Source organism: Tamandua tetradactyla, chromosome 6 (assembly GCF_023851605.1).
Source record: "Tamandua tetradactyla isolate mTamTet1 chromosome 6, mTamTet1.pri, whole genome shotgun sequence".
Classification (NCBI taxonomy): domain Eukaryota; kingdom Metazoa; phylum Chordata; class Mammalia; order Pilosa; family Myrmecophagidae; genus Tamandua; species Tamandua tetradactyla.
Window position 1 is genome coordinate 6,150,137 of NC_135332.1, and position 16,902 is coordinate 6,167,038.

The following is a 16,902-nucleotide window of genomic DNA, read 5'->3' on the forward strand; positions in this document are numbered from 1 at the left end:
TATATACTTCACTGTGATCTTATTTCATAAAGATTCAAGATGGTATCTTTGTTATAGATTGACTCTATCTTTAAGTCAATATAAAATGACCCTCTTTGTCCTCATTAATATTTTTCCTTTTCTGGACACTGAATTCTACTTTGTCCAGCATAGTAGGGCTATTCTTTCTTTTTTTAGATTTTATTTTATGTATCTTTGTCAATCTTTTTTTCATCTTTTGTGGTAATTTCATTTTAAGAAAATTTGTCATAAATGTATAGTTGATTTTTTTTAACTCAATCTTCAGTTTTTAATGTATGAGTTTTAACCTATGCACATTAATTGTGATAAGTGACAAGTGTGGCATTGCCTTTGTAAGCTTTTTATATAGACTTCTTAGCAATTTCCTTGATTTTTCTCCCCATCTTTTGCCATTTAGACTATTTCGTTTGTTCATTCTTAGTACTCCAATAATTTGAACAATATGTTACATTTATTAGAGGTTTAACATTTTCAATAAGCACGCTTGAACCCATTTTTCTTTTACTGACAATGCCAAGAATATTATTTCTTTCTATGGGTGGATTCCACAATAGAGTACAAATTCTTGTATGCTGTAAAGTATTAACTTGAATTGGTGTCTGATAGGTAGAGTGCCAAGTACAGAGTACCACAGATATCTTAGATTGGTTGTTTAGATGTAAAATGATAATACTGGATGCATGAATACCTGGCTGTACCATCACAGGTGTTCGAATAATTGCCTTTCCTAGTGTTGACTGTTGGAGTGGTGTTCTAATCACTGTCATACCAGGGCGGATCTGAGGCCCTGTGATTACCTATAAATGACACAAAAGACATTGAGTTAAAATTTTTTTAAAAGACCAAAACCATGCTGGACTTAGAATACAAGATCTTTAAGCATTCTCTACTGATGAAAACATCTACAGATATGACAGAGACTCTTGGAAAATAAATTTTAAATCTTATTAAGCATCAGAATAAAGATGGAAGTTTGACCAGTGAAAACTGATCTAATTCCAATGCGATCTTATGAAATTTCCTGTCACTTACAGCAAGAACAGTCTATAGACGAAAAGAAACAAGACCCAGTGAAGTTCTGCTCCATAATGATGAAAGCTGCTCACAGGGAAAAGTGAGTTCTATTTTTGATTAGCTCCAATCCACAACTATAATCCAGAAGACATAAGACTAAGATCAGAAACCTCATAGTTTTAAAGAGGAGACTACAGAACACATTATTTTCTGTTTTATAATTATGTTCTGAAAATGTTCAATTCTTCAAAACTTTAAACTTTTTCCATAATAATAATCCCAAAGAAATGATATATCAAACATGTGCACATATCAGTTGATCAACAAATTGTTTATACATTAGTGGACTGGTTTTTTTCAGCAAATTGTTTATACTGTAGTGGACTGGTTTTTTTCATTCTATTTCTTAACTAGAATACATGGTACATTTCCTTTGGTTTAAAAAAAAAAGGAATTTTCTTTAAAAACTCCTATCAAGCAATTCTTATTATTAAGAAAGGTTACCTAAAGGTTTCCAGTAGTTCATGTATCATTTTTATCTATCAGAAACATAGTACATAGATCTTTTCCTGAATAAAAAGCAAAGGAAAATAAGAAGCTGGTTTAATCCTAGAAGAGGTCAGTTAAAAAGTCACCTTTAAAAGCTCAATACTTTAAATAAAGAGTTCTTACTTGGGAAGGGCTTGTGGTTCCTCCTGAACCTGAGGTATTAGGCCGAATTGTGACTGTGGCTGTCCTGGGCTGAAATGAAGTAAAGGTTTGCTGACTTGTGCCTGTACTTGATGGAATGATACCCAAGACTTTCTGCTGTACTTGAACAACGCCTGAAAAAAAAAACGATGAAGAAATAATTAATAACTACTTCTTTATTTAAAAGCATTAGGTATTACTTGGTTTCTGAGGAAAAACTACGTGTGGTAGGGGTTTTAAAGTGGGCTACATAGAATGTGAGATCCAAGGACTGAAATCAGTGAAAAGGAAATGAAAAATAATGGCAACAGTATGATCTGGCAAATGTGAATTAAAACTCTTCACATTTCCCTTACCTCCTTGTGTTGCTGGCACATTTACAGCGACAATCTTGCTGTTTGCAGGAAGTGGCAGTTTGGTAATTACTTTTCCTGCCATAGTGACTGGATTGCCTGTAATTTGGAACGTCTGACCTGTGCTGGCAATGGTTGTAGCAGATGTGGCAGCTGTGCTGGTGGCTAATGGGGTATAAGACATTTAATAAGCTTTAGATTTTAAGAACCAGCAACGTAGTGACTTCTAGGAAGGGCACCAATGCACAAAATGTGGCTCATTTGTATTTTTAAGAAAAACATTCCTCTCTACTCCAAGTAGGTGAACTATGTAAATGTTGAAAGTGAAATAATGTAAGAGAGGAGTTTCACTAATGTAATATTATGAATATTATCTGTAACAAACCAACTGTTACAGTTTGCTTAATCAGTTGAAGAAAAGCAACTTTCTAAAGAAATGTTTCATTTCAGTAGGTAAAGGATTGAAATTTCCTTTTCTTGAATGAAAAGCAATCTTCTTTGTAATCACAGTTGTGTACCTGAATTTGACTGGCCTTGCTTAACCCATGTAGCAAAGGTCTGATGGAAGTTCTTGTTCTGCTGGAATGTTACTGTAGCTGGAGATCCAACTTTAGTAGTTAGTACCATTTTAGCTCCAGTTGTAACTGAGCCACTTATGGGGGCCACCATAACTTTCTGTGCTGGGGAGATGGTACTTGTACTGTTTGTTGGGGAAGTAGTGGAAGCTGCAATTACTGCAGGTTTCTGCTGCTCCAAGCGTTTCTACAAAGATCAGGGAAAGAGAAAACATGAACGAAAATAAGCGGAAATAAGAATAATATTATTTTGTAAGAAGTCCAGCTACCATATTTCTCAGTCTAAGAAACTACACTAAATTTCTAAAATATTTTATTTCTGAAAAAATATCCATAAAAATTTACCAATGAATTTAATTTCTTGATGAAAGCATTACTTTCATGGCTGGAAACCACATAAACTTTATTACAGATACTAAGTGCTCATAACACAACATTTTAAATGTCAAGTTTTTCCAGCTTGTACAAATATCCAAGCATTCAGACTGAAAATAAGAGACATGGGTAATCTACTGGAGACAGGAACACCTTCCTTATCAGCAATGGGATTAACAGATATCAAATGACGGGAGGTGTAAATGGTTTCCATTTTATTGCAATTAATTTATCCAGTCATAAAGAAGATGTCAGTATTCAATATCGCTATTCAAGTTGGCAAACCTGCAATCAAGCAAGCTGAAAATCATTAAAAAGTTTTTTCTAGACTGTTATATTATTCGGTTCGAACATTTTTACAGAAAAATAATAATGTCAGCTTTATTACATTTTGAACCTGTAACCATCAGCTTAACAGGTCTGAAAAAAAAGAGAGGTGGGATTTATTGCAAACCTAGTGACTAATGCTTTATCTTCTTTATCTTATTTACTGCTCAAACCAAACCAATTGAGGCTGCTGGTATTACTGCCACTCTAAAGATGAGGAAACTGAGGTTCAGGTAAGTTGCGTAACTCCCCCAAGGCCACAGAGCTAATTAATGGTAGAGCTCAGATGCATACTAAGATCAAATTCCAATGCTGAACTCTCTCCTGCCATTGCAAACTTACCTCACACCCAAATTTTTAGGACTGGTTTTATACACACTGTATGTATATGAATATATTGTGATATATTTCACTTAATCATTTCTCAAAAGTAAGGAAATGTACTTTTGGATACTTAAAGAGAGATTACCTGATTGAATGGGTGAAAAAAGGAAGCAAAGAAACTGAACATGTATTTATTTAATAGTTATTTCCTGGAGGTGTAACTTCAAAATTGGAAGTATTAGGTATCTTTTGTAAATGAAGCTTTCTAAATGAAAACTTAAAAGCATCTTAAGAATCCATCACAGAGGAATGGATAAACAATATGTGACCTATACATGCAAGAGAATACTATTAAGCCATAAAAAAGGTATGGAGTTCTGATACATGCTACAGCATGGATGAACCTTGAAGACATCATGTTGAGAGAAATAAGCCAGAAACAAAAGGATAAATATTGTATGATTTCAGTTATAGGAAATATCAGGAATAAACAAATACACAGAGACTATGAGTAGAAAACAGGTTACCAGGGGCTGAAGGTGGGTGGGAATGGTGAGTTATTACTTGATGGACTCAGAGTTTCCATTAAGGGTGCTGAAAAAGTTTAGGTAATGGATGGTGGTGTTGGTAGCACAATATTGTGTGTGTAACTGCTATCATTAATTGTACACATGACGGTAGTTAAAATGGAAAATTTTGTGTTGTATACATGTTACTACACACACACAAAGCAATACATTAAGTGACTACACTGTAGAAGTGACAAAGCACACCCATAAAATGAAAAACAAAACAAGAAGTCAACTGCTATATCATGGATACTTGTGTTTTGGGATCAATTTCCAGTGACAGAAAGCATTAAACGTACACTACAAAAGTGCAGTTATCTCAACCTACAGTTATCTGACCTACTGACTTAAAGCAAACCAATGTAAAAAATACAAAAGAATTTGAAGGAAAAAAAGTTTTATAAAATATGAGAGGGAATACTTGTTTAGTATGAATACTTTGTATAATGTGTGATTTCTAAAGAGCTCTATGACACTAAGTTAACATTATAAACAAAATTTTATCCATTTTAGCTATATCCTAAAATCTTATATATTCAAGTTGGCTAAAAACTTTTGTAGTATCTTTTCAATGGTAAAAGGAGGTGATCATCTTTTATTTGGGCCCTTAGTATTCAGGCGGATATAGTTCATTTATATTATAAAAAAATATTTTCAAGGAGATGTTAAATATATGAAAGCAATACAATGAAAAAGGAAGACAAACAGACCTAAATGTTTTAATTTGGGAAGATACTTTCTGCTGGGCTGGAAATTTCATCACATTAATATTATCAATTAGGATCTCTTCCAATAACAAGAATTGTGGAATGTCAGGAAACCATCAGCAGCTTTAGAATCAATGATAAATTCTTTTTCATAGACCACAGAGCTTTTCCATTACTCACTAAATTATAAAGATAATAAATAAATCTTATTTCATATGTTGTTCTCCAAATATGCATACTTTTGCATATTCACAGCTTAGTGGATCCAAAGAGTTAAGTTGAAGGAATGAAATTACGCTATAGGTGAAATACAATTGAAAAAAACCCACATAAATATATAACTACTGTGATTTTAGTGTACATAAATTTGGCTAAAAATGTAGATTTGTTGCCAGGTGGGACTAGTACCAACTGCCCCACCTGCTGAGCAGCCAATCTTTGCTGTTTTAGGTGAGCCTCCATTTGAGCCAGGAAGTCCTCTGCCTTCTTCTGTTCACTAACCTTAGCCTGCTGCTCAACTGCTTGTGCCTTTTCTTTCTCCACTCTGCAGGAAGAAAAGGAGGAACTTATCAAACACTATCCTATTAGGCACCTGGCATCTAAACTAATCCAAGTAAAATCTGGCTGACTTTTATATCATGCAAAGGTTTGAAATTATTTTGATTTAAAAATTAAAAGTTAAATGAAGATAATTAGAAATTGACAAGTGGATAATAAGATGTTATATATTAGAAATAGTGCCTCAATAAACGATATAAAACTTGCACTTAAAAATCAAAAGGTTTGAAGTAAAATTAACTAGGACATATTGAATAAACTATTAGGGTGGAAATTCTTTAATTCTGAAGTTATAAAATTTCCAACTATCTGATTATGTGCTAACCATTTCCTTACCTTTCAGCAAATGCCCTGATCTCCCATAATTCCAACTCTTCTTCTGCTACCCAGGTCTCGATAATAACAGGGCCAGTTTGCTTGGGCGTTTCTGGTCTCTTTGGTCGCAATGCACTTGATCGAAGGCCTTTCCTCTGAGGTGTAGGCGTTTCTTTGAAAAAGAAATCAAAGTAATCAAAGTAAGCAATATATTTCTAAAAGTATAGTACTCTGGCACCTCTCATACTATGAAAAACAGGGGTTGGCAAACTTTTCTACAAGGGCCAGATGGTCTCTGCTGCAACTATCCTCAACTCTACTTTTGTATCATGAAAGGTGTCAAAGATAACACAAAAATGGGTATATGTGGCTGTGTTCCAATCACACTTCATTTACAAAAGTAGGTGGTGGAGCAATGCTCAAGGGCTGTGGACCCGGATATAAATATCTCATGAGTCTTTATAGAACCTGTCTGCTCTGCCTGGAACTCTACCTCTCTATCCCCCCTCCATGTAACAAACACCTACTCATCACTGAGGCCCCAACTTAGATACAACTTCCTTCAAGAAGCTTAAAATGTTCCTGCCAGAGGTGAGTTGGATATATTTGCGATATACAACTACGGCAACATATGTCTCCATAATAGCACCACATAGTGGGATTTCAGAGTTATCAATAAAAGGTGAGATCTGAAGTTATTAATAATTGATAAAATCTAACAATAAGATTAAAAACAAATAAGGAGTAGAGAGGGAAAGACCATTGTCCCTTCCCATATTTTCAAAGAATGGGGAAGCAGTAGGATCACAGAAAGAAAGCAAAACAGTGGCAGAAATAGGATTGTATCAAATGATTCAGCCATAGAAAAGTGATTCAAGGAGACTATTATGGTCTGCACTGAAGGATGTGGGATCAAGGAGATTGAAGACACGTGTGGAATGCTTTCTCCCACCTGTGTCTCTATCAACTGAACTATCTACCTCTGTGCCAAGACAACACTTTTAATTACATTAATAATTCAACATCTATCAGGACAAATACCTCCTTAACTGTGTTCTTTTCAAAAAAGGCTAGTCTCGGTCATTTATTCTCAAGATGACCTTTCACATTAATTTAATCAAGTTTCAAAAATTAAACTGAAATTCAAGTTTCAAAAATTAAATAAATGTAGGGAAAATTAATTTCTGGAAAGTCATGTTTCTATCTAAAGACAGCATTTCTTTTTCACACATTTCTTATTAGATTTCCTAAATATTTTCATTGCTCATATAAGGTCAAATTATTGATATTGTATATTTATATATTCTGAACCTGGACATATTACCGAACTATTTTTTATTTTTTCAGTTATTAAAAAAATTTTTTTTTGTTAGAGAAGTTGTGATTTTACAGAACAACCATGCATAATATACAGGATTCCCATTCATCACCCTACTACCAACACCCTGCATTAGTGTGCAACATTTGTTATAACTGATGATAATACTTTTTTCACAACTATACTTTTTTTTTTTAAGCAGTAGTAACCAGCATTCACTAAAAGATTCTATGTTCTAGGCACAGTGTGAAGCAATTTACATGGGTTACTTCATTTAAACACCTGTGAAATATGTTCCGTTATTATTATAATAATTAATTAGAGATGTTATAAGCTCTAACTTCTAATTATAGAGAAGTTTAGCATTTTGAGTCTCATAAATTTTCTAGACATTCATAATTACCTGCAGAACAGTTTCTCTTTTTCCTTTTCCAATATTTATCACCAATCTTTCATATCTTATTTTATAATTTAATACTTAAATACTACAACCTTTTCTTTGCATCCTAGAAAACAGAGGTACCTCTCACTCCTTGTATTTACTGCCCAGTGTTTAATAATAGGTTCTCCACGAAAATTTCTTGAGTAACTCCTTATTTCTATCCTGAGTACTGAATATTTCACAACAACTTTAATCCTTGAGTCAGCAAACCTTTACTGATCACTTCTGTGTGAGACTCTGCACTAGATGCGGGGACTACAATGAATCAGGCAGACAGGGTGCTGCCCTCTTAGAGCTGATAGTCAATCACTGACCCACATCTTAATTACAAGAGGTATCACTATAGTTCTTTGGACCCTCCCAGTGCTTGGAACAGCTCCTGAAGGCATTAGTGTGTGCCTATGTAATCTTGATGTTTGTTTCTTAGTTAGCATTTTTAAATATAGTAGATTGTAGTGAAAAAGTTATCTTTTTCAAAAGTTGAACAGAGAGTTACGGAGGGGTGCACCCGTAGTTCAGTGGTTAGAATGCCTACCTTCCATGCAGGAGACCTGAGTTCAATTTCTGGACCATGCACCTCCCCGCCACCCTCCAAAAAAAGAGTTAAGGAAATAATCATAATTCAATTTCATCACATAAAAGATGAGGCTAACAGATAAATAACAAAAGAATACAATTTTTTTCTATTCCTTACCTTTTGGTGCTTCTGGAACTCCAATGGGGCAAATGATTTTCCTGATACAATATTCAGATCGAATACCATAGGGACCAACATCTCGCCTCTTAATTATTTCTGTTGTTGTGATTTCAGTTTCAGAAGTTTCTGCAGTAATTTAATTCACATATTAATTACAACCTAAAATTCACAAAAACTAAAGTATAACATCAGGTGCTTTAAAAAAAGAGAAACATGGAATAAACTTTTGGAAACATTTAATGTATGATTACAGTATCATTACTGAATGGTAGCAATAATGAACTTCTACTTCCCTGCACATTCCTAAACTGACTGAACTGCTGTTCCGCATAGCTTAGTTTTTGGTGGTAGCAGCAAAACAAACAAACAAACAAACAAAAAAATCCCCAAAAAACCCTGGGAGAGAAACAGGAACACAGGGTTCTAGTCGTCCCAGTTTAAATGATTTAGACTTATGATAACAAATATCTTTTAAATATTCAAAATGGTTCACACATATGTGACTCACCTTAGAATTCAAACCTTCCCCTTACCCCCCAGAATTTGATGGCATACGCTGTCAAATTCACTTTAGCAAAGATGTTTGTTTTTTTTTTAAACACATTTTATTTCAGTAAATAATAGATATGCTTAAAATTAAGTTGAACAGTCAAGAGAGCTAATTAAAAAGTTTTCAAAAACCTTACCAGTCCGTGTAGTCCCTCCCCCTGGAGGTGCCTTGGCTGCCATGTCATCCCATCTCAAACTTGCCCATAGTAACCGTAACATAAGGCTCACTCCAGCCAAGGACTTTACTGTCTGAAGTCTATATCTGAAAGAAAAATTCAGTAAAACCATATATACATACTAATAACATTTAGTAACATTAGTTATTAGTAATTAAATTCTTTGTTGACATTTTCGTACTACTTAAATGAGTATACTGATTGCAGTGCGGAGAACTAAAATGTAATAAGTTAGATCTTAGAAGACTTTGTATATATAAATTCTAATAAACTGAAAGATTGCGTTTCTTGTCCTCAATATGACTTCTGTATTTATAATATAGTTTTGTAAACATTTTAGGTATTGTATATCCCTTAAAAGAAGAACTTTTTTGTTCATAAACATAACATGTACCTGACAACTATAAAAGGATCTGTGGTCACTTCAAATGCCATATAAATTTATAAAATGAGTATATTTCAAATGATTAACATGGCAACCATTTATGAAAATTTTCTAAATTTATCCTAATTCCAAAATACATATTAGAAAAATTATGAAAGAGAGAAAATACAGAGAAATAGATAATAGTGTTACTAAAGATGATAAAGGAATTTTGAAGGATAAAATGTTGACTGATTTTTACTGCAACAAAAAATTTGAAATCTGAAAGATATTCACATTTCTCAAATAAAACAAAACCTAAAAATTCTCTCAAATCCAACGCCATTCCAAACTGAAAAAAACAAATTTTGCATCCAAAAGAATTTAAAATAAGGAACTACTGGACTATGCACACTGCTAATACTAATAACATTTAATAACATTAGTTATTAGTAATTAAATTCTTTGTTGACATTTTCATACTACTTAAATGAGTATACTGATGGCAGTGTGGAGAACTAAAATAATAAGTTAGATCTTAGAAGACTTTGTATTCGAAAGGCAATGCTTTCTATTCTTAGCATTAAGTTAGAAAAACGAATAATGAGAGAAAGGGAAAACTTAAGTCAGTAAGTTGCTGCAGCTTCTTTATTTGTATCTCTACTTGTGACATCATTATTTTCTTTGTTGTGTTATCACCCTTTGAAGCCTCTGACCTGGACAGAACAACACTTAAATTAGAGGGGAAATGTTAACTAGTACAGAGATGTCCTGGGATGGGGAAAGTGTGTGTCACTTGCAGCACATACCCTATAGAGGGTCAACTTTGGGCTCACAGGAAAAAACAAATGAACATTTACTTTGAAAGGGAAATTTGTTCTCATTCTCTTTTCCCCCTAATGACTCTCTATAGTTAAACAATACTTTAAAGCATCCCTATTTTAAAATGGAAATAATACCAGAGGAGGAATATACTCATGCATTATCACCCTGCTCTTTCATTCACAAAAATATATTTGAGGGCCTTCTAGGTACCAGACTAGGTGAAAGAAGCCAAGGACACAAAGTGACCTAGAATCTCTCTGTGCTCTCAAGGAGCTGTGACTGAGGAAAGTACAAGGGGATGATTCAGCACAGGAAGGGGCATATGATTTGGCTCAGAGGTGGGGATCAGACTTTTGTTGGCATCTCAAAGACCTAGGTAAAGGACATTCAATCAGTGGCTGACCAAAGGCAAGGGGAAAACATGGTAAGGAGCGGAAGTATTCCAGAGTACACGATTCTTTCCAGAAACTACATCCAGCATGCTGTAGCTGGAGGGAAGAGGTGTAGAGGTACAGCAGGAGACGAAGCTGGCAAAAAAGAGGAAGGCACAGTGTCCTTTAAAACTGAAGCATTAAAGAACATTAATGACTATATGTAATGCCTCTATAATTTATTCAGTACTAGATGGGTTGCAAAGGAAAACACTTTCCAGATGTGATCCACAGGTGACAAAACACTTTCTCCGCCTACTCCCTGCAGTAGTTAACACGCCCCCTTATCAATGGTTGCTCAGCTGAGTCAGAACATTCACAGGATACATCACATTTTAAGAGGATCCTTCTGAAGTACTATTGAGGACAACTATCAGTTCAAAGTGATAATGAGACACAGAATAGGGCCTGGGGAAATGGGTGTAGGGAATTGACAGTGTGGAGGAAAAGAACCCCTAATGAGTCAAGTATAATTCTTGCAGTATTGCTTAGTCTTAATATTAAATTAATGAAGATCATAAATACGACCTTCAGCATTCTTAGTTTCTACTCTCAGCATCAGACAGATTTTATTCAAACGTGAGTTATAAAAATGCATTTCACATGCATGATTTCTCTAGTAATAGGTTGGTTTTTAAAAAACAATTTCTAAAGTCAAGAATAATAATTTACATATTTACCCACGATTCTGTTACAGAGGAGCTACTGTGTTTCTTTCAACTTCAGCAAATTAAGACATTACCATATACGAGAAGGCAGCATCTACTTAAAATGAATAGGAAGGCATTTGCTTAAATTATATAAGTGAAATTAACTACAAAAATTGTGCTCAGAGTCCATATTAAAACATAAAAATGCAAGGCTCCTGCAACCCAATTGTGCAGAAAAGGGCCCAGAGCAACACCTCATCAGGACTGGTGACCCGTTCTCCTTCAGAATTCAGAGAAAAGTGCTTCCCAGTTGAGCCTACCTTCCATTTCAAATAGAAAAGAGCAGAAAGGTTGGCTTCCACAACTGCCAGGTCATTTAATTAAAGTATCTGTACACAGTAACTTTTCCAGTGGGAAAGAAGTTACCTGCAGGACAGTCAAGGATACATTTTGGGACCGCTCTCAATGAAGAAAGCAGAAAAGTGCAGAGTAATTCTACAAATCCATGAATTGTAATGAAGATTTCCTTGATTCCCTGCAGGATTCTGCAAATCCTTCATTGCAGGCCCTGCAGAGAAATTGTACTTTTCAGCTGTCTCTATTGAACGTGTAATGGAGTGATGATATTTTAATTCAAATTAAAAGATGAATTATAAAAACTAGGTCAAACAAACTATGACTGGCAGTATTAATAAATTAATTCCTTTGTAAAGAGTACTCACATTCTTTTTCGGTCTTTTCTAATACTAGCTAATTATAATAGAAAGGAAACAAAAAAGTATTGATTTTTTACTTAAAGAAACTGGAAACAGATTAAAAGGTACAAAGAAATGAAGCCTAACGAGAAATGAAGTCTATTTTGTAACTTGCTGAAGTAATAATATAAGAATTCTGACAAAATCTAACTTCAAGTAAGATCAGTCCTGATTTCTGAGCATGTCCCACAGAACTCTTATTTTCTGAATGCTTCCATCCTTCTCAACTGCAAGGGTGAAAAGATAAAAAGGCAAGGACATGAAAAAGTAGAAAGAATGTGAACCATGATACACAGACAGAGCGCTGGACTGGGATGTAGGAAAATTGGGCACTATCCTTAATCCTGCCCTCTGTGGGCAGAGGCTTGTTCCCGCATATCTATAGAAGACAATTTCTAAGATTCTTTCCCAATGTAAAGCTCCCTGATTTCGTAACCACCAACACTACTTACTTATAAGTTGCCCCCCCAAAACACTTTAAATTGAGACTATTTCTGGGTTGAAAAAATTCCTAAGGAATCTTAGAGACTATCTTTTTACACATGAATAATGAGAAACTCCAAAATGAATGCTTATCATGAAAATAAATTAGGAATATTTCTACATTATGACGAGCTTTGTTTAATTTACAGGCATGTTTCCTTGTGACATATTTTTATGAATTACCTAATAGAAATAAGACATAAACATTCCAGAAAGTTGATTATCCAATCCAACCCTGTGATTATCTTATTCCTAGAGCAAACATGGCACTAACTTGGAAAGTTAAGCCACAGAAGCAACATGTTTGACGTACTTCTTTTGTCTTAACCAAAAGTACAATCAAGCATCATTTGAAAAGATTCCCTTAAATTTTGAGTCTTTAAACATTGTGCCTTAAGTAAACTTTAGTTTCCACCAGATGGCCAAGTTTGAAGCTTTCTGTATCTTATAACTTTAGCCATTAAATATATGCTTCCTAATTATCTCTAATATCTCATTTTTAAATATTTTAAAAATTTAAATATTAAAAGATGAAATATTCTTAATAGATATTATTTTAAAACCTTCTTTTTCCCTTCCCCAAATACATTTGAAAGTACATACCTCCAAGTAATACCAAAAGTTGGTCTAGGAGAAGGATATGGCCATATGTCCAAGGCAGGTTTTGCATTGTAATTAAAATAAGGGACTTCTCGGATTCCTCCTTTTCTGGCCAACTTTTTTAAGTCATCATTAGGCAAAACAAATATACTCTTCTTGCTGCTCTTTGTAATAAACTTTCTATAGGATGGCAGAGCTGTCCCTGAACGAGTCTTCTTGGGTCTTGAAAATTTCATCAGTTTCACTTTGTCTCTTGTGGAATATTCTTTGCTCACAGTCATAGATGTTACCAAAGTGCCTCCTGCGGTGGTCAGTGAATCTGTCACTGTTGTGGTGACCACGGTTTTGCTCTGCTCCTTCACAGAGATGATGTTCACACTGCTGCCTGTGGAGGGTGTGGAAAGCTTCGTTACCGTCGTAGTGGTGGTAGTGAGAGTAGACTTGGCACAATTTTCTGTGGATGAAACCAAAGTCTGCTTATCACCTTTTGCTACCTTGATCACAGTTTTTGATTCTGTAGCCACTGTTGATGTCATCGTGGTAACTTCTGTGACAACTGTTTTTCTTTTAGCTTCTCCATTGACATTTTCATCTTTGTTGGTGGGCAGACTATTCTCATCAACAAAATCATTACTGAGGTTAGATTCCTCTCCAGAAGTAGCAGGTGATGGTGTAACTTTCTTAACTTCTGGGGTTTCAATTTCCATATCTTCTACCTGATTAGATGAATGACTTTCTGGACAAGACAGTGGAGTTGTAGTTTGTGTACTCTCAGGCTCTCTAGTTGATGGCAGGCCATCAAGGCTATCTTGGTAGTCACCGTCAGCATCTGAAGAACTCAGTAAACATGATCTTGTTTCCAAATTGTTTTTTTCACTAAAATCTTCCATGATAATATCACCATTCATGAATGGCTTTACAGATCCCTTATCAGTCAGTGTCTTAATATCATTTTCAGGAATTATTTTGTTTATATTATTAACCTTTGGTTCAGCATCACCACTTACTACCTTACTTGCAGAGATTTCCTTCAAGCATTCACCTTTCAAATTTACTTTAAGTTTGTTATCCTTTCCATTTATCTGAAATGTACTTGCTTTCTGTCCTTTTTTTTCAGACTCCCAATTTTCATTATTCTTTTTGTCAATGATATTTTTTACATTTATTTTATCAATATATTTATTAACTTGTCTCTCCTCTAATTTCTGTTCTTGACTTGTTTTTTTACCATTTGTTTCAGTTACCTTACACTGTAGCCTGTCATCACAGTTTCCAGGGGACTTATCTGGAACAAACTCACGTTTCAATGGTTCCAAGCCTTTGATATCTTGTTCCTGAGTTATGAACTGTTCAGAAATACTTTCATTGCTATTCTGAACAATCATATCTTCTTCACTACTGTCTTGAACAGACATGGTATCAGAACTATTTTCCAAAGTACTATTATATTCAGAGTCACATCCCAGTCTTCCTTCAAAGTCCACAGCTTTAGACAATGATTGGGCATCTCTGTCACCTATACTTTTAGGTACTGATGGAAGTAAAGGGATCTCAGAAGGAGAAACAACTGTGTCATCATTCTGTATGAGTGGTCTTTTGTTCTTATAGATTGAAGTACCACTTTCATCAGTACTGGCTAGTTTAGAGTCATCAGTGAGAAAATCACTTCCTTTTGTTTTTGTATTACTGGATTCCCGGCCTTTACTGGAAGATTCAGAGAGACTTTCATCTATGTCATTTCCAACAGAATTTTGTTTCTGACAGTTTGCCTCTGGGCTCTGAATGGAAACATCATCTAACACTTGATCTTTTAGACAAAGTTTGTTTGTGGTATGATTAGGATCACTGATTTCAAGAACAGAGGAATCGCTTTGTGAACATCCCTGAATCACATCTTCAGATTTATCACTACTTGCATTAGGGCTTTGTTCTTGTCTAAGGAAGTCGCTCTGACATCCTTCTTTTGCTTTTGTCATTATTGACGAGTCAGATGGGCTTTTCAAAGAACTTGCTGAAGTCTTTCCTGTACCTTTAACTCCACCTTCCAACTTCATTTTTTCTAGGCGCTGTTTTTCTTCCAGTGTAAACTGTTTAATTCTCCTTTCAAGAAGTCCATCTAGTTTGGATGATTTTATTTTCTTTTTATAACTAGTCCTTAGATGAAAACCCTCACTAACATTGACCACATCAACTTGAGACTTTTCCTGATAATTTACATGTGACACTGTTTTCACTTCATCATCTATTTCCATTGGTTCTTCCTTGAAAGATTTATCATGGTCAGTATCTAAAACTTCTTTTATATCTGTGAAATGAAGACATTTATATAAATGTAATTTTTGGTTTGAAATGTGGAATTCATGAGAATACTTTTATTTTAAAAACTATCTCTTTTTCTAATACCAAATTTCTTATTCTCACTCATGAGCTTAAATATTAATATATATCATATGGTTCCTGGTACATGATTAAAAGAGGAAAACAGAAAGGGTTAACCTTTACAAAATGTCTCAAATTATTTAAGTATTCTGAATCTTAATATCTAAAAATGATGGAACGCCAAATGAAAAATTTCTTAGTATAAGACAAGTTATATACCAGTACCTTTGTCGAAGATTTTGTATAGTCTTTTATAACTATAAAATATCTTTAGGCTCATGAATTATTTGGCTTAAGGAGGAAAATACTTTTTGCAAAAGGCAATGTAAGGGGCGGTGCAACGGTGGCTCAGTGGCAGAATCTGTCCCTGCCATGCCAGAGACCTGGATTCAATTACCAGAGCCCGACCATGCCAAAAAAAGGACAATGTAACTTTCTTCAAAAGACTGAACCATATAACCTGGCAACTCTATTCCTAGGTATATACTCAGGAGAAATGAACATGTGTCCACACAAAAACTTGTACACAAATGTTCATAGCAGCATTATTTATAACAGCCAAAAGAAGAAACAATACAAATGTCTATCAATTAGTGAATGGATAAATAACATGGTATATCCATAAAATGGATATTATTCAGAAATAAAAAAGGAATGATGTATTGATATATGCTACAACATGGATGAAACTCGGAAACATGCTAACTCAAAGAAGCCAGCAGCAAAAGACCACAAATTGTATGATTCCATTTATACAAAGTGTCCAGAATGAGCAAATCAAAAGAGACAGAAAATAGATTGTTGGCTGCTGGGGCAAAAGAGCTTTGGAGGTGCTGGGGTGTGACTGTTAACCGGTACAAGGTATCTGGTTAGTGTGATGAAAATGCTCTAAAATTTGTATTGATTGTAAAATTGTATGAACAACTCTGTGAATATACTAAAGAATATTGACTTGTATACTCTAAATGCATGAATTCTAAAATTCTATGGTATATGAATCATATTTCCATAAAGTCATTATAAAAAAAAAAAAAAAAAGACAATGGAGTACTTTTCCTGCTGTGGGATCTAGATCCCATGCACTCTCATCTTCCCCAGGCTGCCCTTCACACTTGACTCTCCTTACCTTGTTCCTTCTCCTCGGTAATCTCTGAAATGTCCATTTCATTTTGGTCTGTTACTTTTCCAGCATCTGTATCTTTTACTTCACGTTTCTCAGAATCAGGCTCTGTTTTAATTTTTTGGGGACTTCGTGGACTTTTTCTTTTATCCGATTCATCCGTAGTTTCATCCACATTATTTTTGGCTAAAAAGAACCAAGTATATAGTACTCACAGGTATTTCCAATATTAGCAAGTTATTTTAATATATCTAGTTTAGTGGAAATAATCAAGTATTTTCCAGC

General features: G+C 34.5%; 1 protein-coding gene across 16 annotated transcripts in view; it reads right to left on the bottom strand.

Annotated features, from left to right (window-relative positions):
• Nucleotides 1–16,902, bottom strand: part of BPTF (bromodomain PHD finger transcription factor) — a 179,262-nt gene that overhangs the window by 45,562 nt on the left and 116,798 nt on the right. For 8 of the 16 annotated variants that reach the window (XM_077163604.1, XM_077163603.1, XM_077163602.1 and 5 more), the window contains 10 exons: nt 16,624–16,803; nt 13,122–15,423; nt 8,972–9,096; nt 8,283–8,411; nt 5,850–6,000; nt 5,376–5,499; nt 2,597–2,840; nt 2,082–2,243; nt 1,708–1,859; nt 710–818 (listed from right to left, as the gene is read on the bottom strand). In XM_077163604.1, the coding sequence (XP_077019719.1) occupies nt 710–818; nt 1,708–1,859; nt 2,082–2,243; nt 2,597–2,840; nt 5,376–5,499; nt 5,850–6,000; nt 8,283–8,411; nt 8,972–9,096; nt 13,122–15,423; nt 16,624–16,803 (3,678 nt within the window). The remainder of the gene's footprint in view (nt 1–709; nt 819–1,707; nt 1,860–2,081; nt 2,244–2,596; nt 2,841–5,375; nt 5,500–5,849; nt 6,001–8,282; nt 8,412–8,971; nt 9,097–13,121; nt 15,424–16,623; nt 16,804–16,902) is intronic. The other 8 variants (XM_077163611.1, XM_077163605.1, XM_077163609.1 and 5 more) reach the window with 3 other exon arrangements.